General features: G+C 35.9%; 1 protein-coding gene across 1 annotated transcript in view; it reads left to right on the top strand.

The window, feature by feature from the left end:
- PDHX (pyruvate dehydrogenase complex component X) overlaps positions 1–24,664 on the top strand; it is a 43,078-nt gene extending 18,414 nt beyond the window's left edge. The window contains exons 4-11 of the mRNA XM_066997163.1: positions 1,133–1,341; positions 3,274–3,372; positions 8,380–8,563; positions 10,452–10,599; positions 12,934–12,992; positions 15,163–15,321; positions 20,646–20,710; positions 22,657–24,664. Coding sequence (XP_066853264.1) covers positions 1,133–1,341; positions 3,274–3,372; positions 8,380–8,563; positions 10,452–10,599; positions 12,934–12,992; positions 15,163–15,321; positions 20,646–20,710; positions 22,657–22,921 — 1,188 coding nt within the window. The 3' untranslated portion in view covers positions 22,922–24,664. The remainder of the gene's footprint in view (positions 1–1,132; positions 1,342–3,273; positions 3,373–8,379; positions 8,564–10,451; positions 10,600–12,933; positions 12,993–15,162; positions 15,322–20,645; positions 20,711–22,656) is intronic.
- Positions 24,665–25,103: the final 439 nt, after the last annotated feature.

Here is a 25,103-nt window from a genome sequence, read left to right as displayed (position 1 = left end):
ACATTTGATAGTGATTTGCATTTTCTTGGTCAAAATGTCAGCAGTGCAGGTAGATGTTTACTAACTCCATCTGAGGCAAATGTTTGTGCAATATGGCTTTATGTGGAACTTTAGTGTGTTTCCTTTGTTTGGAAATTAACTCTGTTTGGGCTTGGTACAGTCTAAGTTATATGTGGCTACCTGTGGTCCCAAGAGCTATTTTAACTTCTGGCATGATGCCCTGGAAACGTTACTGCTTCTGAGGATCTAAAGAGTTCTGCTTCTGCAACCGTTCCAAAGACCATAGGAGTAGCCTATTGTGGAGACCTTCATTAGGTTATTAAGTCAATGTTGTTGTTTTTTTTAAAGTCCATGCTTTTATCTGCGAAATCATTAAAAAAAGCTATTTTTGATTGTCGTACAGATACGTCTTAATTTTGAAAAGAACATCTGGAACAGATTGGCCTTATCTGGTTTAATTACATTATATTCTTTCTGTAAGATTTCTGTTCAGGTGTTATCTGAAATAGTGAATTGTATATCAAATAAGTGCTGGCATTTTCTTTGGGACATACTTGTTATTTGGCACCAGTTATGTTAAAATAGACAAATTTTAGCAGTGGATGATAGCATGAAGCAAGTGTTATCTTTCTCAAAAAGAAGTTAAGTTTTTGCTATGGGGTTGGAGCTTCTGTTTTTTAGCTTCTGAATTTACAAAGTTATGTTTTTAAAAAGTACCATTGCTAGATACAGTGTGGATATCTCAAAGTATCTAGCTGTACATAACTAGCAAAATTTTCAGGCTTTGTTCCCAAAGATTAGGCATCCACACTCATTTTCAGTAGCTAACAGGGCTTTTTTTTTTTTCCCCAGAGGTACTCTGAGTTTCCTCACTTTAACTTCTGAATGCTAGCTAACTTTAGATGTATGGGATTTTGAGGCATTAATGTAAGTTAATATTTCCTTTTCACCTTAAAATAGCAGCTGTACTTAATTTCTGTCATGAGTCTTCATTATTAATAGTAGAAATAAAATGGGATATATTTTCCTGATGAAGTGTCATTAACATGCCTGAAATTTTTACATCTACCCTTTTTAGTCATGTTAGTCTAGACAATGCAATAACTTAATGTTCTCATTGCTTTAAATTTAGGTGGAAGAAGGAAGCAAAAATGTACGCTTGGGCTCGCTAATTGGTCTGCTGGTAGAAGAAGGACAGGACTGGAAGCAGGTCGAAATACCAGCTGATGTTAGTGATCCATCTTCTCTGGCTCCACCAGCAGCTGCACCTACTTCAACTCCTGCAAGTCCTTCAGTTTCAGCCCCTCCTCCTAAACTGGAACATCCACCTGGAAAATTGCAGTGAGTTTCTGTGCTCATTATGAAATGGAACTCTTATTCAGTTAGATCAGCAGAGCTGAACCAAGAAGAATATTTTTTCCCTTCTTACCTAGTATTAAGCTATTATTTAAGAGAGTGTTTCAGTATGTGTGATGTAGTAAAGCTTGCCCTCTCAGAATATTTTTCTGCTTGTACTCCCAAAAAGTCAATTCAAACAACATACTTTTATTAGAGCAACTTCTGTTAATGTGCTTTTATTCTGATACATAATTGCTTTATGAAGTATTCTAAGATTAGATGAGGAAAAAGTTGTTTTTACATATGATGGATGCTAATGCTTATCATTAGATACTTATCATCAGATGATCAGTTTATCTTTAACTTGCTTTATCTTTTTCCTAAAAAAAAAAAAAAAAGAGACAAGCAACAACAAATGGCTCACTCCAAACATGCTAAGTTCTTCCACTTTTTGATATTAGGAAACAAATTATTTTTATTTTCCTAACAGAATGATCGTGAGTTTGTGTGCTCTTTGTTAGGTTGTGTTTTTTTGTTGTTGTTGTTGTTGATTGTTTTTATATGTTTGGGTATGATAAGCATTTGCAAACACCTTAGAAGGCAAATATATTAACCCCAAAGTGTTAGGCAGGTAACAGTAATCTATGTATCATAGGGTTGTATTGCAGGCTGCACTTTAGACATTGCTGCAGATAATCCAAACTGAAGAGTTTTATTCAAACAACAGTTTCACATTAGAGCTTATAAATGACTGTGGTGGAGATTTTTGACTAGGATATGTCGTTACACAAGCAAACAAAATATCAAGTCAACCAAGGGTGTTACTCCCCACTTGGAGTGAATTATAATAACATAAAAGCTGTGAAGTCAGCCTATTATAGAAAAGAATGGGGAACTCTCATTTTGGCAGCATGTGCTACTCAAACTGTTCTGGTTTGAGTTGTTTTCATTTGTTTGAGGTTTTGTGCTTTTTTTTTGTGTGGATTTTTTTGCTTGTTTTTATACCTCCTTACTTTGCTAATCTGGTTTGCTATGTTCACTTTTGATACCATCATTTGGGCTATTCTAATGGAAGTGAAAGACATGTGGAACCAACTGAGTGGTCATTTGGTCAATGCCCAAATGTTACCTGTAGGAGGACGATTATCCATGCACTTGAAAGGATTAAGTTTTGTATTTTTGTCAAAAGTGCAACTGTTTCTCTGCAGCTGTTAATTTCAGAGATGCATTAGCATCTTTGGCATCAAATGATCATTTATGATGTGTTCTTTTGACAAGGACGTATGGACAGTCCTTAAATTCAATGTAGTGCAAACATATTCTCCTTCAGGAAATAACAAATAGATATGTTTGAGTGTGGGATGAATTCATATTTAGTCTTCCAAAGCAGATACTGAATTATGCAGCTACATCTGTATGACTTGCTTTCCCAAAGAACATCTGCTTCATTAAATCAATACTATAAAATAAAATGGAAGCTAGGGAAAAAATAACGTTATAATAAGAATTAAACTGCATTAGTCATAGCCAACTAGCCAAACAAATAGTAGAGATGAGCAATCCTTTTGCCCAAGTTCCTGAAACTCATTTTTTATGTTACTACAAGCTAGTCTTAAAGAATGTATTTGGTTCTGCACTGATAACACTTTCCCACTATACTGCTGAGGAAGGAAAATTTGAAGTTGGGTTTTTTACTCTTTATTTTGGTCCCTGTAAGTCACTGTTGTGCTTTTAAATTCAACTTGGTATTGAAGCTTGGTGAGGGGGGGGAAGAGTCTGTCTTTAGTATTAGGATCACAGCTTTTGCATAGAACTGTTTTCTTCCCCAGCTGTTGCTTGCACAATACAGCATAAATTGTATAATTTCTCTTGCAGTAAATAGAAGAAGTAAACCTTAGTGTTTTAAATAGTTAATTTTTATTCTCGTTTCCTTAGGGTTCGCTTAAGTCCTGCAGCTCGCAACATTCTGGAGACACATGGACTAGATCCAAGCAATGTTACACCTTCTGGGCCTCGAGGAATCTTCACTAAAGAGTATGTAGATATTTCAGTAAATATACAACCTCATATTCCTTTATTTCTTCCTTTGAACCAAGAGCAATCTCCATGAAATTGAAAAGTCTATTTTCATAAAAGCCATCTTTTTCTTCCAGATTTTTCTTTGGATTAGTTGCCTAGTGTAATTTGAAGAACCTGTCAAGCAGATGGGGAGAATAGGTTAGGAGATACTTTAAGAAGCCTTTAACTTTAAATAAAATAGATTTTTGTTTTTATATTCAACGTGGATTGTATGGTACTGCTGTCACATTAACAGTGGCTATCAGTGCCTTGACAGCAGTGTTAGCTACTGTTGTGAATCTAAATTATTCCCTACTCAGAGATACAGAGCCAAAACAAAGTAACAGCGGACTTTTTTCTTCAGCTCCTATTCTTTGATGAATTCAGATCTTTTTCTTCTTTCGTTGAAGTTCAGCTATGAAATCTGTCAGGATTTAATTTGCTCTCCTTTTTGTTAAACTGGGGAGAGCAATGAAATGTATGCATGGTATGAATGAAATCCCAGAGTTCTGTTTTTTCTCCAATTTGTGTGGTTTTTGTTGTTGTTATTGTTTTTCCTATTTTTAGTTTAAGGAGTGTTTACAGCTCTGGTTTGTTGTGATCAGTCTTCTACTAGTTTAATATTATTTTGAGTATTCTGTTCTACTGATTAACGCTCCGCAGTTGGAGTTAGCAGCTTGTGTGTAAAAAGGTATTGTGGTAGATTCAGAATGCTTAGCCTTGAAATGGTGTGTTATCTTTGCATTAGTTGTGTGTAAAGCTATTAAAGATAACTTTTTGTAGAAGTTCTTGGTTTTGTTCTAAGTGAACTTGTTATTTTTGACTGATGCCATCATTCACCTACACAGCCCTTGTTAGCCGCTGTAATTTTGTTTCCATACAACCTTTTTTTGAATTTTTGTTTCCATACAAAGCTAGGTTAGTGTAACTGAAATGTACTGGAAAAGCAGACCATGGAAGTTTGTTCCTTTTTAAAACTTTTTCATATAGTCTTTGGTTGGATTGAGTTAAAATAGGGATTTGAATGGATAGAATGTGCTATGTACAGCAACAAATTATCAGAGAGATCATTTTCTTCATTATGCAATTGTAATGGTATTTTGTGGTGCGTTACTAGTCTATGGCAGGTGGAAACCCTCTAGGACTTTGAAACACCTATAACATTCCGTAGTTGTCATAGAGATGTAGCAAAGAGATTTCTCTAACTATGAAAATGTTCTGACTACCAATCTTATTTTTTCAAAACATCTCTTTCATACAAAAGACTTTGAGTTTGAAAACACATTTTAAAATGCAGGCAGATTTTTTAACCATTGCTTTGAAATGGTATTAGCCTTTCAGGTGCCTCCAGGCTCTGCTATTACACTTGGAAATGAAATGTTTGCAGATTTTTTTTGTAGAAAGCTGCTACAGACATTCAGGGAAATACTACTTTTGCTAACTTGAGATTCCTGTTAAATGCATGCCATACTTTATAGCTGAATGACTCATACTCTTGTTTCTAACTAGTCTAGTGATTGATTCTTTGAGGGAGTGTAGCAGGTTCAATTTTCACTGTTAAACACCAAGTTTCCTTGGTTAAATCCAAGACTTTTTAATATTGTTAAAATCCAAGTTTCAGATTACAAGAAACAAAGAAGGATAGTGAGTTATGTAAGAAAGCAAGATTCTTTTCCCTCAACTTTGTATCTTTAGATTTAATGCACTGTAAAATTTACTTTTAACAGAAATAGGTGATTTCACTTGATAGTTTTCTCTGTCAAATTTGCTCCTTTAGTGGGCTGATAGTTCATTTCTTTCAAGTCTGAAGTACTATATTCCTTGTTCTGCTTGGTTTTGTTCTGGAGTGGTTTGTTTTTTTTAAGCAGTGTCTTGTGCTTTCTTCAGAAGTATACTAGAAAATTAATGTATTAACAGAAAGTAAGTCAACCTCTGTTACACCACATTTCTAGTCATCAGCTCAGACACTGGTTTTGGGAGAGCTATGTTAAAATTGTTGATTGTCTCAGACTGCTTCGGCACTTTCTCATCATATTTGCTGATGTCGGAATTTGTAAATGCAAACAGTGAAAGGTGGGCGTGTTAGTTACCAGCAGTAACTGGTCTTCTGAGGCCATGTTCATTCCATCTGTACCTTCCTACCTGCTGTCACTAAGTTAGATGTGATTGAGGATTTCAGAGTTTCTCAGGCATTTATGTTTTCCCCTTGCAAGCAAGATATAGGACACTTATGTAGTGATGGGTTTCCAACGAGTCATTTTATGTGAATGTATTTATTAAGTGCAGACCTGCAGTGGTATCTGTGCTTCATACAGCTTATCAGCTGTCACTATGGAGGAATGAGTTCCTTGTATAACATTGATGGTGCAGTAGAAGTTGTTTAACGTTCTCTGCTCACCTTTTCCCTCTCCCAAGAAATCTATGAATAGAGTAATCAGATGTTCAGGTGAAAGGAGACTGAGGAAATTTGGTAGCAATAGCTGCCACAAGGGTATGCTACTGTCAGAATGTGCATCTCATGGTGCCAACACTGGATCTTCAGTGATTATTAGGCATGTGTGTGAAATGGGCAAGTTAAAGGATATAAAATATATTTTGAGCACAAAATACACAGTTTACTTTGTCCGTTTTTTGTGTTTTGGCTAACATGATGGAGTAGAAAGTGTTAGTCTGCACATTTCTGTAGTAGTGGTTAAACTGAAGAGTTGCCATAATTTGCATACTTCTAATAATAACAGTTTGGTATAGCGTTCCGTTGTTTAACAAATGTTCACCAAGCTCTGGTATCTTCCATGGGCAGATTGCTCTCTTTCATGTTTCTCTATTCTTCTCATGTTTCTCCATTACTATCCTGTATTGATAGGGGGTTTATAAAGTAGCTTGGAAGGGATGGTCACATCTTTTCTTTTCCAGTTCTGATGAAATGTCTCTTCTTGGCGTTGTACAGAAATGTGTAATTTGATATGTTTTGGTGCCTCCTCCATCTTATGTTCAGGTTCCGAATCTTGCACCCATGACAGTCATAATATTGATGTGCCTATTTTTCTTAATCTGTTAAGTCATGTGGAGTAGGTTGTTTAAAAAATAAAAAATGTCTATCTCATACTCGCGCGAAATTCAGAAACTCCTTAGTGAATATTCTAGTCTAAAAATAAGCTCAACTCTAGCAATAAATTTTTCAGTTAACACACTAAAAGCCATCAAAATCATGAAAGCACTTTGACTTGGCTATGGTAGGTAGGGCCATCTGTTTCGTATGCCATTTGCATAATGCATGGAAGTAATTTTAAAACATTTTCTTAACTTTAAATATATAAAAAGTTATTAAAGCTTTATCCTATGTAATCTGGGAATAATATAATGAGCAGATGGTCTGTCTTATGGCTGCCAAGTTAAAACCCTTAAGTAATTTTTGGTAGCTTCTAGTATGTTAAGTAGGAAAGTTGCACTACATCATGTAGTTACTATTTTTTTTAATCTGAAATTGTAATGCTAGAGGATGGTTTTCATTCAGTGAAATCTAATCATCTTCCTCCGCTCCCCCCCCCCCATGTGGTAATTAGGTTAAATGTTAAATACTTTTAAAAGAAATGCTACCATGTAATTCTGGAAAAAACAAGTAACAGCTTTAGTGATGAATTTACTGACCTCAGATTTGTTTATTTTCTTGAATATAATTTGTTGAAGTATATATTGAAGCTAAAAGAACAAATTGAAGCAAGTCAGCAATGAGTAATAGATATATAGAAAACACAGAGCTTTTCAGGTTTTAATTCTTGGTTCTGGATTGCTACTGTTAAGAAAACATACAAGTCCATTCACATTGTTCTGTGGTTCTGAGATTTTGCCCCTTCATAAAAAATTAATAGCATATAAACTATTGACACTCACTGAAGAATAAACTCTCCCTTTAGCAGTAATTAGTGAAAGTATAAAGCCTTTTTGTTTGGTATGCCTTATATTTAGAAGCCATGCTATGGTTGTCAGTAATCTGATTTTTACACTTGCTTTTGACTTCTTCTACCAATTTATGTAATAAACTTTTGTGTACATGCTGTGATGATGGCTTCATGAAGTGATAGAGGATTATGTAGGGTACATGATACAAGCTTTTGTTATCAGATCCGGAGCATAAAGGTAGGTGATCCATGACTGATACAGCTCTTTTGCCAAGTCCCTAGTAGAGACAGATTTTATTAGCATAGCTTATTTTACTTGCAATTGGCAGTGGTGGTGTAAATATAATTTTATCTGTTTTACCTCATACGTGCAAACAGTGTTTAGCATGTAGCTATGTAAATGCAATGCACCTACTGTAGGTATAGGATTGTAGCTTAAAGATATGAGTTTTCCTTGTATGTATGTCTTCGGTATGGTGCTATCTTTCGAACTGTATATGAAGTGTGAACTTGTATACTACCTATACCTGTTTGTGCATATTTATGTCAGGAAGGTACAGAGAAATGATTGATAAGTGTAATGCTTAATTTCCTGTGAGCATTATTTATAAAGTAGCACTAGAAACCTATCATAACTATCATGACATAATTAATTTTTTTAGCTGAAGTGGTCCCAAATATAACAAATGAAATAGCTTGTATTTGAGATTTTCAGATCTTTATTACCTAAGTATATGTACTCTGATACCTTATTTACAAGAATGGTTAGTGCAATTTACAAATTGTCTTGTACACTGACAATTAGTGATGACAAATATAATGCTTCTGACACAAATGTTTTCTGTTACTGCATATTCAAAAAAACTTTTATTAATAGAAATTAATGAGATAATTTACTATAACTCAAGATATCAACAAAGACAGTAATTGTATCAGTTTAAAAATCATCTTCTTAACGTTTGGTTTACCAACAGAAATTTAAATGCACAAAGTTTGCCAACAAATCAGCGATGGAGTAGTAATACTTTGGGAATTTTTGAAATTGTTTCTTCTTTGTCAGTATTTCACTGTGTTTAATCACCAGGGATGCTCTCAAACTTCTGCAAGAGAAGCAGAAGGGCAAACCCAGTGAATTGAAACCTGTGGTTTCTCCAGCTCCTCCCCAGCCTAGTGCAGTGCCTTCTGCTTCGCAAGCAACAGCTGTGACTTCTGCTTACCCAAGGCCAGCAGTTCCACCGCTTTCCACACCAGGACAACCAGCTGCACCGGTAATGTTTCTTTTAAGTCCTTAACTTTATTAGAGGTAAATATTGCCACTGCTGCTTAGTGCTGAAAGCCACTGCTTTCTTAAAAGATGATTTGCTTCTATGAAGAAGTTGGGGAAACTTTTTGCACTGAAACATTACTGAATGTATCTGGAGGGAGAGAGGAAGAATAAGGAAAAAGATATGTCGTGCTCGACCAACCTTGTTGTCTTCTATGATGGCATCACCAGCTGGGTAGATGGGGGGAGAGCAGTGGATGTCATCTACCTTGACTTTAGCAAGGCTTTTGATACCGCCTCCCATGACATCCTGATAGCAAAGCTGAGAAAGTGTGGGATAGAGGAGTGGACAGTAAGGTGGGTTGAGAACTGGCTGACTGGCCGAGCTCAGATGGTGGTGATCGGCAGCACAGAGTCCGGCTGGAGACCTGTGACTAGCGGTGTTCCCCAGGGGCCGGTGCTGAGTCCGGTCTTGTTCAACATCTTCGTCGACAACCTTGATGAGGGAATAGTGTCTGCCCTCAGCAAGTTCGCCAATGACACAAAGCTGGGAGGAGTGGCCGACATGCCAGAAGGCTGTGCTGCCATTCAGCGAGACCTGGACCGGCTGGAGAGATGGGCAGGAAGAAACCAAATGAGGTTTAATAAGAGCAAGTGTGGAGTCCTGCACCTGGGAAGGAACAACCAGACGTATCAGTACAGGCTGGGGGATGACCTGCTGGAGAGGAGCTCTGAGGAGAAGGACCTGGGGGTCCTGGTGGACGACAGGTTGGCTGTGAGCCAGCAGTGTGCCCTCGTGGCCAAGAGGGCCAGTGGGATCCTGGCGTGCATTAAAAGGAGCGTGGCCAGCAGGTCAAGGGAGGTGATCCTCCTCCTCTACTCTGCCCTGGTCAGGCCTCACCTGGAGTACTGTGTCCAGTTCTGGGCTCCCCGGTACAAAAAAGACAGGGATCTCCTGGAAAGAGTCCAGCGGAGGGCCACAAAGATGATACGGGGCCTGGAGCATCTTCCCTATGAGGAAAGGCTGAGAGACCTGGGTCTGTTCAGCCTGGAGAAAAGAAGACTGAGAGGGGATCTCATCAATGTGTATAAATACCTGAGGTGTGGGAGACAGAGGGATTTGGCCAACCTCTTCTCAGTGGTTTGTGGGGACAGGACAAGGGGTAATGGCCAGAAGACAGAGCACAGGAAGTTCTGCACCAACATGAGAAAGAACTTCTTCACAGTGTGGGTGACGGAGCACTGGAACAGGCTGCCCAGGGAGGTTGTGGAGCCTCCTCCTCTGGAGATATTCAAGGCCCGTCTGGACGCTTACCTGGGCAGCCTGCTCTAAGGAACCTGCTTTGGCAGGGGGCTTGGACCCAATGATCTTTCGAGGTCCCTTCCAACCCCTTCAGTTCTGTGATATGCAGTGAAACCTGTCTGAAGCAACTACTCTGAGAACTGGAAATGCAGTAATTTACTGAGGAAATATTTATTATAATTTATAGGGAACAAAGCATAGTCTGAGCAATATGTCAGGTCTGGTAGATGGAGAAGAACGCTTACATACCCTGGCTGAGAACTGAAGCCTGAATATTTGGACATATTTTTTTGAAGACGTCTGCTAGAATTAATTCTAGGATTAATTCTATACTGTAAAGTGAACTGTCTTCGTTCTGTAAAACCTGTTGAATTAATCCAACTTCAGTGGAATAGACTAGAACACTCACTGATCTTAATCATGTTACTTTCTGTAGTTGGAATGTGCTGCTTTCTGATCCACATAGGTGAAGTTTGAAGTGAACGGGAACCACCAATGATAATGCATCAGTATTGGGAGTTTTGTTTCAGCAAAGGGAATGTATGTTTGCTCTCTTGATATTTAATTTGTACTATGTGATTTCTTTCAGGGCACATTCACAGAAATCCCAGCTAGCAACATCCGAAGAGTTATTGCTAAGAGATTAACAGAGTCTAAAACTACTATACCTCATGCATATGCTGCTGCTGACTGTGACATTGATGCTATTTTGAAATTAAGAACTGAACTGGCCAAAGGTTAGTGGTTAAACTGACTTACTATTGCATGTGGCACTAATGTGTACTTTGCCTTGTTCACATCACCTTGTGTCCAGGAGGTGTAGATTTTGTGTGGACAGAACATGATGGTATTTTTTGGTGTTTTGTATGTCAGACTCAAGCTGTAGTCCTGTGTGATTAGTGGAACTGGATAGCTTGTCAAGATACAGGAAGACAGAGCTGTTACTTTGCCAGCTAACACAATGGTTTGTAGACAACTGCAGAGGACTATGCATTGTCCAGTTGGTTTTTGTTTCATTCCATCCAGATACAGCAATATTTAGATTTTTTTTATGGCTTAAAAACCTCAAATTCTTCATGTGAAAAATAACAGGGGAAGCTTTAAATTAAAATACCCTCGTGTACTATCCTTCCAGGTACAAAGTTAAAGTTTTTAGTTTTGCTGGCTTCTTCACTGAATTTATTGGAAAAAGGAAAGCTAATACAGTCTCTCAAATTCTGGTTGAGAATAGCTTTATCCATGACAAGAAGAGAAAGTTCTTAACCCCTGCTAGCCAGTGCATGGTAAATTCCCCTTTGAGACAGATAGTAATGGTGTTAATGGGAGTAAGGCAGTTACCTCTTCCAATGAAAAACTTAGATACATGCTTAAGGCTATGTTAAGATGGTAGGTAAACAGAAATCTTTCACGCAGAGAACTGGATAATTTTGAAATACACATTGACAATTGAATCAAGTGCTATAAATCTTAGTATATGTCATGTGGAAATTCCAATTTTCATGTGTCACTGTTTTATTTATAAAAAAATATATTTGTATAAGACTAAGAAATGAAGTTTTCACTTTTTGTCACAACCTGTATTCAGTGAAATGATGTATTTAGAAAATATTGTGGAAGTTTAAGGTAATAGTCAAAGATTGCTTTGATATTACTAAAATAGTTTTTGTTTTTCCTAAAATCAGCTGAGTGTACTGTGCAATAGAATTTCTTAATATTTTCAAAATTAACAATGCAGATTAGAATCTTTCTACCCAGTTTTCACATCAGTAAAGTACAATTAATATGTATTTAAAAAGGCAGGTTTGTCTCTCATGCTGCAGTTCTGTCAATCCAGTTCGGTACTTGCAGATTCCCTGGTGTTATATTAGAGTTCTGGGTTTCTTCTTAAACATAGATTGCTATTCATGGCTAACATTGCAAGTCAATTATGTGGCAAATGGTCACTTGGTTAATTCCTCTAAATTAATGATCACTTGAGAAATTTACATAGTTATCTATAAATGATTTTCCCATCAGAGAAGTATTCCTAAAGATATGTATATTTATTACATGCCGTAAGTCAGTCTCAAAAATTAAGTAGTTTTGCTTCTTGATCTGTTCAGCTGACAGTAGTCACGATGGCAGCAGAGTAATTTACCCTTTTTATTATAAGCATGATGAATTTAATATTGTGTAAATATCATATATCTTCAGGATAATTCTATAGCAACTATGGAATATTCTGCATTGTCTGTAGGCTTTGCTTCTGTTGGCAATCATGATCATTATTAGTACTTTGGTCTCCCAAAGCTTTGAAAAACACATGCAGAGCATATGTAGCCATTGTTTCCCTTCCTTCTTCCAAGTTTTGGGGGAAAGCAAGCAAATGTACTAAGTGATATGCAGTATTTGTTATGCTTAAGTCAAAAAAAAAAAGTAATCCAGTCCTCTTAAGGTTATTTTATATGTTTCTAGCTAATACTGACTTCTTTGTGTGTAATTTTGCTTTTTATTAACTTGCTTACTTGCGTATTATTTTGCAGCTTGCTTTAAAATATAGCATTAACTCAATTTAAGGATTTGCAGATACCTTCACCTTGCTAATTCTTACATTGCAGGGCCACAAGGGTCACTGGAGAATGACATACTTGTGATTCATAGCTGAATAAAAGCTGATCTTTGCAATTATTCCAGTTTATGCATTACAGTTCATAAAGAATAGCAGTCTTCAGTATTATCTTTGTGTATTTAGATCCTATAGTAGTTTTCTAAATGGAAAGTAAATATGTAAAACATAAAACACATCTGGAATACTTCTCATTAGAACAAATGATAATACTCAAGTTTGCAGCTACTCTGACTTTATATCAAAAGCTAGAAAGAATGTCTCTGCTGAGGAGACTTCTCTTTTTTGATATTTCTTTTGTTCCAAGGGGAGAAAAAGTGTTCTTGCCTTTATGATAGTAATTTAAAGATGAGTTACTTTCTGACAATAATCCTAAGAAGCAAATCTGCTGAGTTGCTGGAACCTTGTCATCACACAGGTCTAATAAACACATCTTAAGGGCAGTGATTTTTTTTTCGTTTTGCAGATGATATTAAAGTATCTGTAAATGATTTTATTATCAAGGCGACAGCAGTTACTCTGAAGGTAAGTGAATAATTGACTTCAATAATTTAATAATTGAATTTAATAATTGACAATCAGTTATTAAATGACTATAAGAATTCTTAAGAAAATATTGAAAAATAAACAGTTTTCTCTATTGCTATTCACATTACATTGTTGTACAGTGTTAAATGCTAGTACTTGATGTGAATATATACTCTTAGTCACTGATGACAAAGGAAACAGTGGGTTTTACAATTGAACAAAAGCTTTTTCTTTCCATGTAAACTTGTTATGGAGTTCTCATTTTATCTATTCTGATTTAAGTAATTTTTTTCTGTTGTAATATTATGACCTTTGTTGCTTTCATTTGGGGATAAGATTTCAAATGCTTAGTTTTCCACATTGAAGTTTCTTGTGATTATTTTCTCCCCTTTCCCCTCCCTTTTTCCTAAAAAGCTTACTTTTTAAATGTATCTAAAGTAATAAATCTAAAATAGTAATCTAGCTTTGAGTAATTGTGATTCAAAGAAATTCACATTTAAGCTCAACTTGAAAACAGACTTAATTTTCCTGTATGTGAAGAGCATAGCAGCCTACATGTGTTATTAAAGATATACATATGGAAAGACCTCTGCCCTGGTTTGGGTAAAATGTTGAAACCACGTTATTTATAGATGCGTGGGTTAGACAATCTAAACTCCTCTGTAATACTGTTAGAGGTTTATTCGCTGTAGTTGAAATAATGAAATAAGTTTCTGGAAAAAAAAGTCTTGATTTTTAAAATTCTTAATTATAGTTTTTTTAAAATTCTTAATTATAGTTTTTAGATCACAACCATTGTCAACCATTTTTAAGGTTGATTATCCAATTTGGGGCTTTTTTAAGACACTTCATTTCAGGTCATATTCTTCTATTATTTTTTTTTCCACTTACAGAACATTCCAACAATGGCTTAGACAAGTTGTGACAGAAACATAGTTTTCATCTTCTCCTAATGGCATGTGAAGCTTAGTCTGAAATATATTGCTTAATGTTATGTGGCCAATATCGTTCATTCAGTCATTTAGTATTGTACTTAATGGTACAGGAGTTATACCCATAATGCTGAAGTGACAAGTTACCCCTTCTCTTATGTTAGAGAAGAAAAACTGGAACAAAAAATATGAGTTCCTATGCACAGACTGGATGTAGATTATTTTTTGAGTTTTGTACTTGATTTTTTTCTTCCTTTTTTTACATTAAAGAAATTATGTGATAGTGTTAATTAGCATCTCCATGAATGAAGCTTAGCTGTGTGTACCTCCCATAACTTTTTTTCTGGAATATCTTCTGCACTATGGTGTCAGTTTTCAATTTCCTAATTCTGAGTTTCATTAAGGTCACTCAATACTAATCTTGGACTTACTGGAAATAGCACCTTCACAGTATCTCTGATCAGTTACCTGAGATTACACCTATATGTTGGTTTGTTGTTTTTCTTTTCCTCTGAGCTGCTTTGGCTTTATATGATAAAGTCAAAAAAAAAATCATTAAAAGTATCAGTAGATATTATTTGAATTTTAATTGGAGGTCTATGCAGAAAGATTTATGATGCATTTTAGGAGAACTTCATCCCAATAACAATGAGCGTACCTGCAGCATATTCTGCTTGTAGCTTCATTTGTTTAGGGCAAGGCTTGAGACAAAACTGGAAAACAACACACGGGTATAGTAAGATCTCTGTTTACGCTTTTAAAGTCAATATCCTGTGATTTATTTGGGGGGAGAAATTACAATGCTTTTTGGTTTTTGTGTTCTGGGTGTCTGTAAGGTGGTGTCAGTGACTCCTGAAGGAATTTAGAGGCTTTTGTTAATTTGTTAGTTCTCCAGTAGCACAAAAAGAAACCATCTGGGTCCCCTGCCATTGTTTATTTTGGTTCCTGGAGTATATAGTCATGCTTTTTGTCAAAGTAAGTTTAAATCAAGTTAATCATGTAAATCTATTCTTAGAGCTTTACAGTGATTTCATTATTTTTTTGTCCTGCTTGTAGCAGTCCTGATGACAGATGTGACCTGATCTTTTGCCTTCATTTACATGCAGCAGTCTGTGATGCACTAATTAATTTGGTGAATGCCTGTATCGTGCTATGTGTCTTAAAGGATTTTCCTTTTTCTTGATAATTGATTGCACCATTGTTCTTCTACCAGCTTTTTTTTTTTTTTCTCCTAGCAAATGCCAGATGTGAACGTAACCTGGGATGGAGAAGGCTGCAGGCAGCTGCAGTCCATTGACATTTCTATTGCTGTGGCAACAGACCGAGGTCTCATTACACCGATCATAAAAGATGTTGCTGCCAAGGGAATACAGGAAATTGCTGCCTCTGCAAAGGTAGGACTTCAATGTACAGTAGGCTGAGGAATATAATAGCTATGTAGTTTCTTGTAGTGAAAAATGTAGCATGACCTAGATGCACATCAATAAAACGAAAAGCATTTTCAAAATGGGTCTAAAGCTGTTTCAGTATTCCTTAGAATTAATTATTAATTACTATTAATTTTACAGCTTATCATTTTTAATGAACAATGACTTACCGTGCAACTAAACAATATGATGGCCGGCTAGCCCGTTTGGAAAAATAAAACTGTACAGACCTCTGCATTTCGATGCCATCAAAGTATTTCCCTAATCCCTCTGAGAAAACTAGGTAATATTAATTTCTGGTATTTCCAATCTTTAGGTTTGAGGTTTTGTGTGTTTTGTTTTCCTACATTTCCCAGAAATTTGTTTGTAGCTGCTCATGTTACATTCTATGCAGTTACATTATGGCACTTATTACTGTCTTCAGCTTTTCATACTGAGAATGTCACCCCAAAGGAAACATTAAACTCCTCTTACAAATAAGCAGTATAGGGTTCACAGGCCAGGTGCCAATTGGTGGCTTGAAGCCATGGAAATTCTTGTCAGTCATAGCGGAAGTGTTTTGTGGCAGGAAAAAGCACAACGAATGATAAAATGCTCTAACCTGAGCTTTTCTTTGTCATTTAGTGTGTGCTAATGTAAGGCCTGCAGTATCTGGAGAATGCAATGAAAGTAGCTGCTAGGGAATGAAAGTGTCCTAAAACAAGACAGAAGCTATTCTTCATAAATTTTTGTATTTTACTGAAAACTACAGAAATCGTGATATTCTGTGTAAGCAGAAGGAAACAACTACCAGAGTTGTAACAAAAAAGATTTGTCATCACACACAATGTTCTGAAATAAGATGTCTTCCATGATTTTCTGGTCAGTATGACTTGTTTCATGTTCCACATGTTGTGAAAGTAAATCCTTTCACTAATATTCTAGCCAGCCAAGGAAGAAGGTCAGCTGAGATTGTTCAATTATTGTGATTAGTGATAGAATGGCAAGAAGGAAAGCATTATTAGAAGTGAAATGTAGGATATGCTTCAATTTTCATCCCCGATACCTTAATACTGTGACACAGTATTGCAAACCTTTCTTAACAGAAATTGTGTTTCACAGCTCCCATGATGAGAGTGTACACGTGTGTTATGTTTAATAGGCAATGATAAAGTAAGCATTTCAATTTCCCTTTCATTTCAAATAGAATGTGTGTAACATAGGTCACAACTACTCTGTATGAAAGCCATTGAATCAGACAGATTGCAGGTATCCACGCCAACAAAATTTTGCTCAACTTCTTCACTGAATTATTGAAACAAATATGTACCCTTCACATGTGTACATGCTCTGAAGGCACAAACTGTGAAACTGCATCTGTTTCTTCACCAGTTTCCTTGTATTTTGGCAGCTGTTTTCTTTGTGAAAGTTACCTACATGTCTCCTGCTGCATGTTAAATCTAACTTTTTTCCAGGTCATATGCATCCTAGTTCCATATTTTCATCACTCAAGTAATGCAATTGCACACATGTATTATGCTCATACTGACTCTATTCTGTGAACACTATTCACATGGCTATTAACTCCTAGTTCAATAATTATTCAGAGATGAAGAAAAGCCTGAAATAAAATTAAATGTATCCTTTTAACTTTTAAATTCATAGAAAATATGTCATAGTTTTGAAAACTTGGTGTAAATTTGAATTACTTAGTGGTCGATTCATTAGAAGGAGATTTCCTTAAACTTCTTGCTGTTTAGTTTTAAGCTGAAGGCATTGCAATTGTTGGACTACTGTGGCCTTTTATGATCCTTGCCTGGAAGCTGTTTAGAAATGTACATAGGGAAGACAGTTGTTTACCTTGACCAACAGTGTCATGGATGTTACTATCCATGTACTGGTTGGGTTTGTCTCACAAAATAGTCCAAGAAGACGTGCCAAGATTTTATTTCTGGTGGAAAATACCCATCAACACAATTAAGCAGTCTGTTTGTTTCACTTGCTAGAAACTGATAAAAGCAACTGTCATAAGTGGAAATTATGATGGAATTGACTTCTTTTTGTTTGCATGTGAATGGAGGTAGAGTCCAGATCGGATAAACTTCCTCACAGATAATGAATTGGTTAGTAGTTATAGTTGTGGCATGGATTAATCCCTTTTTGTGCTGTGATATAACTTTTCATACATAAGTAGTAGTATTCCACTAGGAGCTGTATTATATTGCTGATCTATGTCAGATCCAGTGGCAAGTATAATAGTTATTTTATAATTTCCAGACATTGTACAGATGTAAATTGGTAAAAACAAAGGTATGAACACCTTAGAAGGAATTTTAAGGATTATTATATTAATGCTTATGAAGCCCTCTGTAAGGAAATGCTGTAGAAACACAAAGATTTTAAATAAACAGAATAATTGGATCCACAGTTAAGTTCACAGTCAGAGTTTCTTCCGTATTTGCTGTTAATTGAGGATCAATGCCTTTCATGACTAACAACGGTTATAAAAAAAAAAAAAATAGTTGTACATACCCTGCTTATGATCTTATTTAAAAAAAAAAAATCACCGTTCAATACATAAAAGCAATTATAACTTTTAATTTTTTTTGTATCTAGTTTTAAAAACATTGAAGTAATTGGTAACAACATGTCTTCATGGTTATTTCATTTTTATTTGTTAATATATTACTTCTAAGTTGACACCTAAACAACACTTTTCTGTATATAAAAAGCTTTTCTTGCTAGTCATTGTACAACAGCAATACCTTTTTTTAGTCTTTATTTTAAAGATGATGTCCCATTGGAATTGCTGAGATTTTAAGGTAGATTGTATTTAAATTCTGTTTTATGAACTACTTTATCACTTAAGTTTCCATTGCCTAGCACTAGTGCTTCAGACTAACTTTTAAGGGGAAACCGCAATGTTTAGTAATTCAAGAGGGATTGCCCGCTGAAAAGAAGTGAATATATACATATATATATATATACCATGCCTTTATGAAGTCGCTGATTCAATTTATTTAGCTAAAGGCAACTTGGCATGGGTGAACTGATTTATTTTTGGTTTATATTCTGAGAATATTCAGGTAACCACCGCACCAAAAAACACACAATATTTGTAGGCACCTGGAATTATTACAGTTTTGTAGCACTGGGATAGAAAACTCCTGTTTGATCAGGCTAGTAGTTCTAGTGATAACAGAATGAATTAGATAATGCTGTTTCCCAGGGTTTTTGTAGGAATGCTTTAGTTCAGTATAGTTTTTACCTGGATAGATGGACAATATTTTCTTCAGAGCTTGTTTTGGAGACTAGGAAAGCATTTGTATATACATCCCTGGGAAACATCTAGGATTTTTGAGAAAACATGGAAAATCCCTAGACAGTAGAAGGGGAGTGATTTTTTTTTTTTTTTTTTCTGGAAAAAATCATGTTGAGGGAAGAGGGGTCTTGGAAATGGCATGGAAAATTCCTAGAAAGCCCATCAGGGAAGGGAGGTGGACTTCTAGAAATCCTGTGGAAAATGCCTGGAAAGCACTTGGAAAACTGGAAAGCAGAGAGGGATTTCTTCATGGTGGGGAAGAATTCCTTGAAAGAAGGGCAGTGAGGGTTCATAGAAATGACCTCTTGGGATGGTGATATTCATAGAAAGCATATGTGATTCTTGGAAAGCACATCTGTGGGAGAGAGGGTTCCTAGAAAGCACTTAAAAAATCTCTAGAAAACACAGATATTCCTGGAGAGCACTTGATAGGATATTCATGGAAAGCATGTAGAAAACTTATGGAATGCAAAGGGAGCGATTCCCAGAAATCAGGCTTTAAAAAAAAAAAAAAAGAGGGTATGTGGGGCAGAAAGGTAAATTCCTGGAAAGAAGGGTGATTCCTAGAAAGAACGTGGAAAAAATCATAGAAAGCAGCAGTAGAACTCCTAAAAAGGAAGAAGAAAATTCCTGGAAAACGGGATTCCTGGAATCTTTTTCTCCAAGAAAGTTTCATAGATGTGATATGTTACTTTTTTTCGTGAGGTGATAATCAGACTTTTTTTTCCATTCACTTCCACTTGTATTTCCCTAGCATAATTAAATGCTTAGAAACTATAATTATTTTTTTATTATTTTGAGCAGAAGGAGGAAAATGCAAACAGACTGTTGCTTTTATCAGTCTTCCCCAGTAACTGAGATCTGAGCCTACTTCCCTGACTGTGCTTTTGGAAATGGCTATTTTGTCATACGATGTCATAATGCTGGAACGGTCACAACTTGACATTCTCCATGCACTTTTCCACCTGCAGAATAAATATATGCCAAAAGCACTAAATGTATTGCATGTGAATAGGATAGATCGCCTCTTCTGTATATTCCCATGCCAGTCTATGCTGTCATTTGAAGAGCTCCTACTTTGGAAAAGATTGCTACTAATGGAGAAGTCACCCTGCACATTTCCAGTCACCACATTTCCATTGGATTCTATATAAAGGTGTAGGAACAGCTTGCTGGCTTGAATAACTGGCTCTTGACCCACTTTGGGGTGCCATTTCTTTTGGGCTCCACAGGGTCCTTTCCTCCTGATGTGACACGTACTGCAAGAATTACTCATCATCATTCCCACTGGTTCTGTCTAAGGAGTCCACTAAGCTAGAAACACGCTAGGGGATGCATAATGGTCTTTTTCTCTGTGATCTTATCACCTTAGAACATGGTATGAACTTCTTGGGCTGTGTTTCAAAGAAAACTCTTCTGGAGAGTTATTCTGTTGTGTTTAGATGCAGAAAAGTCTCATGAATGAAATGGAGGCTGCAGGAAGGGAAGTCTTACTTATGTTGAAGGTAGCTGAATACTTAGCTGAAAGAATTATATTCTCCATCTACTAGAAAGTTCTGGCATTTTTTTTTTTTTAAACAGTATGCCAGTACCTGGCTTTTTTTTTTTAGACAAATATGTTGAGGAATACAGTGAATTTGTCTCATCAGTATATTGCTAGATATTCCTGTTATATAAAAACACTGTGGAGGAAAGACTAACTGGTTCCATTGTGAAAACTGAAGCAAAGTTGGTAAGGTGAGAGAACAGCTTTTATTGAATAGCTGATATAGTTGGGAAAATGAAGCTTTGTGTCCTAGTCTTTTTTGTCAAATCATTGCAGCTACAACAACAATGTTGCTAAAATGCTCACCACAATCCAAAAGCAGATGACTTTTTTTGTGGCTGTATGGTACTTAAATGTCTTCCTGAAGTAAAAAGAATGAAACTCTTACAACACTTTAATTTCTTTTCCTTGTTCCTCATCTTTTTCTTATTTCATTTTCCTTAGGCTCTAGCAAAGAAAGCAAGAGATGGAAAGCTGTTACCTGAAGAGTACCAGGGAGGATCTTTTAGGTAACATTCTCTAGCAGTGTTCAGTATAAGCAATGTGGGTTCAGAACTGCTATATTCTCAGCCATTTTAATGAATTAAATTAATGCATTACCATTCATGCATTACCTTTTAAAATCTTGATTCGTTTAGGATGAAACTCCATGGGATGATTATGAGGGCCAAGCCTGGGCTGAATGTCATGTATTGGGAGAAAGTATTATCTCGGTACTGGCTTTCAAAAGTCTATTTCATCAGAGCCTGCTGTGATTCTGGCTTTTCATTTTTTGATGAATTCAGGTTTTTCATACCAAGACTGTTCTGACTTTTGTTTTCACACTTAGTTTTTTGCAATTGCAGAAGAAAGGTTTTTTGCTTGTTTTTCTTTAATTGCATCCTTTAATTAGGAGAATGCATTGATAATCGTTTTTGAAATAAATACTTAAAAATTAGTTCATTGTCAGAGGTAGCACAGCATACAGTAATGCCCTGTTTGTCTGTAATTCATTTAGAAGAATGTCTCTAGAGGGGCAACAAGTGCTATAGCAAAGCTGTGGTGCTAACTCTTGCAGTTTGCTTTTAACTGAAACATCAAAACCAAAGCAGATAGATTTTAAATAGTAGCATATACTTGATATTTTTTTCTATTAAGTGAACTTTTTTCTGTTAAGTGAAGTGTTTCTTGCCAAACAGCGTCATCAAGGAACACTTTTGTTACACAAATTTTAGCTTACCTCTCTTTTTGTCAGTTTTTAAAAGCTAAGTCTGAATGTTCATCATTAATATTCTTCTATAATGGAAAAATTGTGATGAGAATACTGCTAGAAATGACATTCTTCTGCAGAAATACTGCTGTAATATATAGTAGAGTGTGCCTGGGCTGCACCTGTCTGGAATAAGTGGCTGTGTCATGCTGGAGGAGTGGTCATAAAAATTTGTAAGCTGTTCACCATAAAAAGCTTATGTAAATGCAGCAGTGGAGGCATGGATGTCGTCTTAAACACAAATGGCCCATGAGAGAATAACAGATTATCTTTTTCCACTTTTTGCAGTAACTTTAACAGAAGGAGGAGATGGTAGGCCAACTTTCTCTGGTGAACAGTCTATCACAAGAGTCCAGCCCCTCCTCATGTACCACTTCCCAGCTGGTGACACAGACAAAGTTTTCAAGAGAGAAAGGCATGATAAGGCTTTTCTGTGCCTGAGTGATAATCTAAATGCTCAAAACATACTGTTTGGCTATTGTAACTTGAAGTTGTGAGGTTTCATTTGAAAGGCATTTGGCTTAGAATAGGGACAGGCAAAGATTTATTTGAAGATATTGCTTTTCCTGTCAGCCATATTTATGAAAGTAAGCTTGTCTACTTTCTGAATTTCAGCATATTTCCTTTTATTCTTCCTCTTTTCTGTACTCTGAAGACATTGTTTTTGAAAAAGGCCATTATGGGCCCATGAATAAAGTATAAAATCATTTTAAAACGTTATCATGTGGGGACTGTGTTTGAAAGCCAGGTAGTTCTTGTGTTATTTTTTTTTAAATCTGTGGTTAGATCTCCAGTGACAGAAATTACACAAGTTGTTTTGTTTTGGTAGCTTTCTGGCATGTTGCAATACATCCAGTGCTTCCTTGGAGATGATGCATTTATCTGTCCAAAGGAACTGTGAATATTACTGTATATTCCCATGCAGCAAAAGTGTTGTAACTGCCTTTGTGATCACTGTGGTGTAATGTAATGATGTATTCCTGTAAAGAAATAGGACTCTAGAAAAAGGTGCATTAGTTGTAATTAAAAAATCCCAGATCTCCAAGAGTCTGAATATGCCCAACTGAAATCCAGTTCAGATCTTTTTAGTGAGTTAATGAGTTTGGCGTTCAGAAAGAAATTAGCTACAATAGTCTTTAGATATAGACCTTCTTCTAGGAGATGTCATTTCTGACATTACTGATAACTCTTTTCTTTTTCATTTAGTATCTCCAATCTGGGCATGTTTGGCATCAACGATTTCACTGCAGTCATAAACCCTCCACAGGCCTGCATCCTAGCAGTGGGTCGAGCAAGACCAGAGCTCAAGGTTGTGGAAGATGAAGAAGGGAATGAGAAGCTTAAGCAGCATCAACTCATGACAGTGACTCTTTCGAGTGATGGTCGTGTGGTAGATGATGAACTGGCTTCAAAGTTTCTGGAGACCTTGAAAGCAAACCTTGAGAATCCGATACGACTTGCCTTGTGTTAAACTCAGTGAAGATTGCTTCCTGTTTTGACAACACAGAGAACTCTGTTACAGAAAAACACCCCCAAGTACATTAGAGGGGAGTAAATAGTGTGAGATAGACAGTTAAAATATTTAATTTATTGAATTAATATGAAAAACTGTTAATTTTCATGCTTTTAGTCATTTCCAATGATCAGGTTTTATATTGTAAAGCTAAAAAAACACTTCAAAGTTAACATACCACATTTCTTTAAACATTTAGTACTAATAGGACATAATGTTTGCATAGAAAAGTCAATCTCCTCTGTAAAAGAAAGCTTAAGAAAACTTAATAAAATTTAAAAGGGAGTGAGGTGCTTCATCTAAGGGCTAAACATCTAGCTTTTATAGCGAGGTAAGCAAGAATTATAACTGAGCAATGTGCTGCTATGACTCCTGATCAATACTGAGGTTGTGGAGTAGCTAATTTGTATTGCTGCCGTAGTTTTTCAGTTTGCAAAGTGCTTGTCTGGCATGTTGTACCATCCAAATAAGATTGAAGTAAGGTTCATAAGCTTTTGACAGAAATTTCATTGGATTCCTACATAAGAGCAAAGAAGTTATAAACCAAAAAAAAGTTTTTGTTTGGTTTCATTCTTCTTTACTACAAACTGCACTGAGAAAAAACAAGTTGACTGGAGAGAGGAATGGGGAAAAAAATGACTGGAAAATGTGAGAGACTAAATTAGATCATAGAAAAAATTAATTTCTCAAAATACGAAATAATCTGATAGAATCCACAGCTTCATTCATATAATTAGATCTCATTATAGCACATTTAAATTGTAGCGGCATCTATTTTTTTCAGTATTTTAAGACTGCTGCTTAATCTCATGCATTGAGATGAGTGCAAAGATGAGAATCAGAATATCAGAATAAATGTATTCTCTGGAAATGATGAAATCTCAGCTTCGCTGATTTCAGTTTTTGATGTTACCAATATCTGGGGAAAATAGAGCAACAATTAATTAGTAACAGATTTTCTTTGGCTTAATTTAAAAAAAAAAAAAAGTTGCCTTCAAAGTTGCCCCAACTCAAATTTCTTCTTCAGTACCACAAAATATGAAAAATACTGTTTTCAGGTATTCTATGATACACTATGGTTAGCTTAAAAAACAAGTTATTTGTGCCAGCAATATTATGATGAAAAACTGGCTTTGATCTTTTAATTTCACGGAGGCTGCAGTATGAAAATTTTGCACACTGAAAATTTGCTCTTTAATGTTGTTCTTTGAATGGATAGATTAAAGATGTAAATACAAAGTGTTTCATCATTAGTTGTATATTGAATTGTAACTCGGAGTCATAAATGCAGTGGCCTGAAGTTTAAATGAACAGAAATGGATTGTTCTTTTTCCTGTGTATGAATATGGAACCATGAGTTTGAATGAATGCATGTGAATGTGGAACCATCCAAAGTATGAATTTGTAATGAAACAATTGTGTTTACAGGACCTGGTGAAAATATAAATTCAGTTGTATTCTGGGAGTTCGTCTAATTCTGTTTTTTTATAAGTACTTTTTTTTTTTAAGATTCAGAGGACTTGTTTGTTGAGCTGCTGCCATAATTTAAAAAGCTAATTGCAAGAGAAAAACTTTTAGTTAATACTGAGCTGAGAGTTTTCATTACATGAGTTTGTTACTTTAGCTTGTTCTAATACAATAAATTTCATGAACTGTTAATCTAACAGTAAAGAGAGAATAAACTTTTGATTACTAAGTTCAGTTTACTGTATAATAATGGTAATCTACTGGTATTTCCAGGAGTTTTTCACTGAGAAATTTTATTCACAATTGCATGCTTAAGATTTATTTGCAGTTTTAAATGGTTGACCATGAATTGTTCCAAAGTTGTCTATTAATCCCATAGTACTTTCGAGGGGGGAGGAGGGAACCATAATATATTGTACTTAATGCGTTTTCATTTGTTTGTGTAGGTAAATCTGCACAAGAGTGTGTGCAGGCTAATTTAAAACCTGATACAGTGATCTTCATTTTTGTACTAGGTACACTGTAGTGTTGGTGTGTGCTCCCCAGCACTTGTATTCTGCTCTCTGGCTGACTATAGCGAAGGGCTGCATGACTGATTTGTATACACATCTACAGTTTTGTGTGCGTGCTTGAGTTCATGTAGGGCAAGTCAGCGTATTTTACTTAACGTTTT

This window comes from Anser cygnoides, chromosome 5, assembly GCF_040182565.1.
Source record: "Anser cygnoides isolate HZ-2024a breed goose chromosome 5, Taihu_goose_T2T_genome, whole genome shotgun sequence".
In the NCBI taxonomy this organism is placed as follows: domain Eukaryota; kingdom Metazoa; phylum Chordata; class Aves; order Anseriformes; family Anatidae; genus Anser; species Anser cygnoides.
The sequence above is the reverse complement of the archived record's forward strand: the minus strand, read 5'-3'. Positions and strand labels throughout refer to the sequence as shown.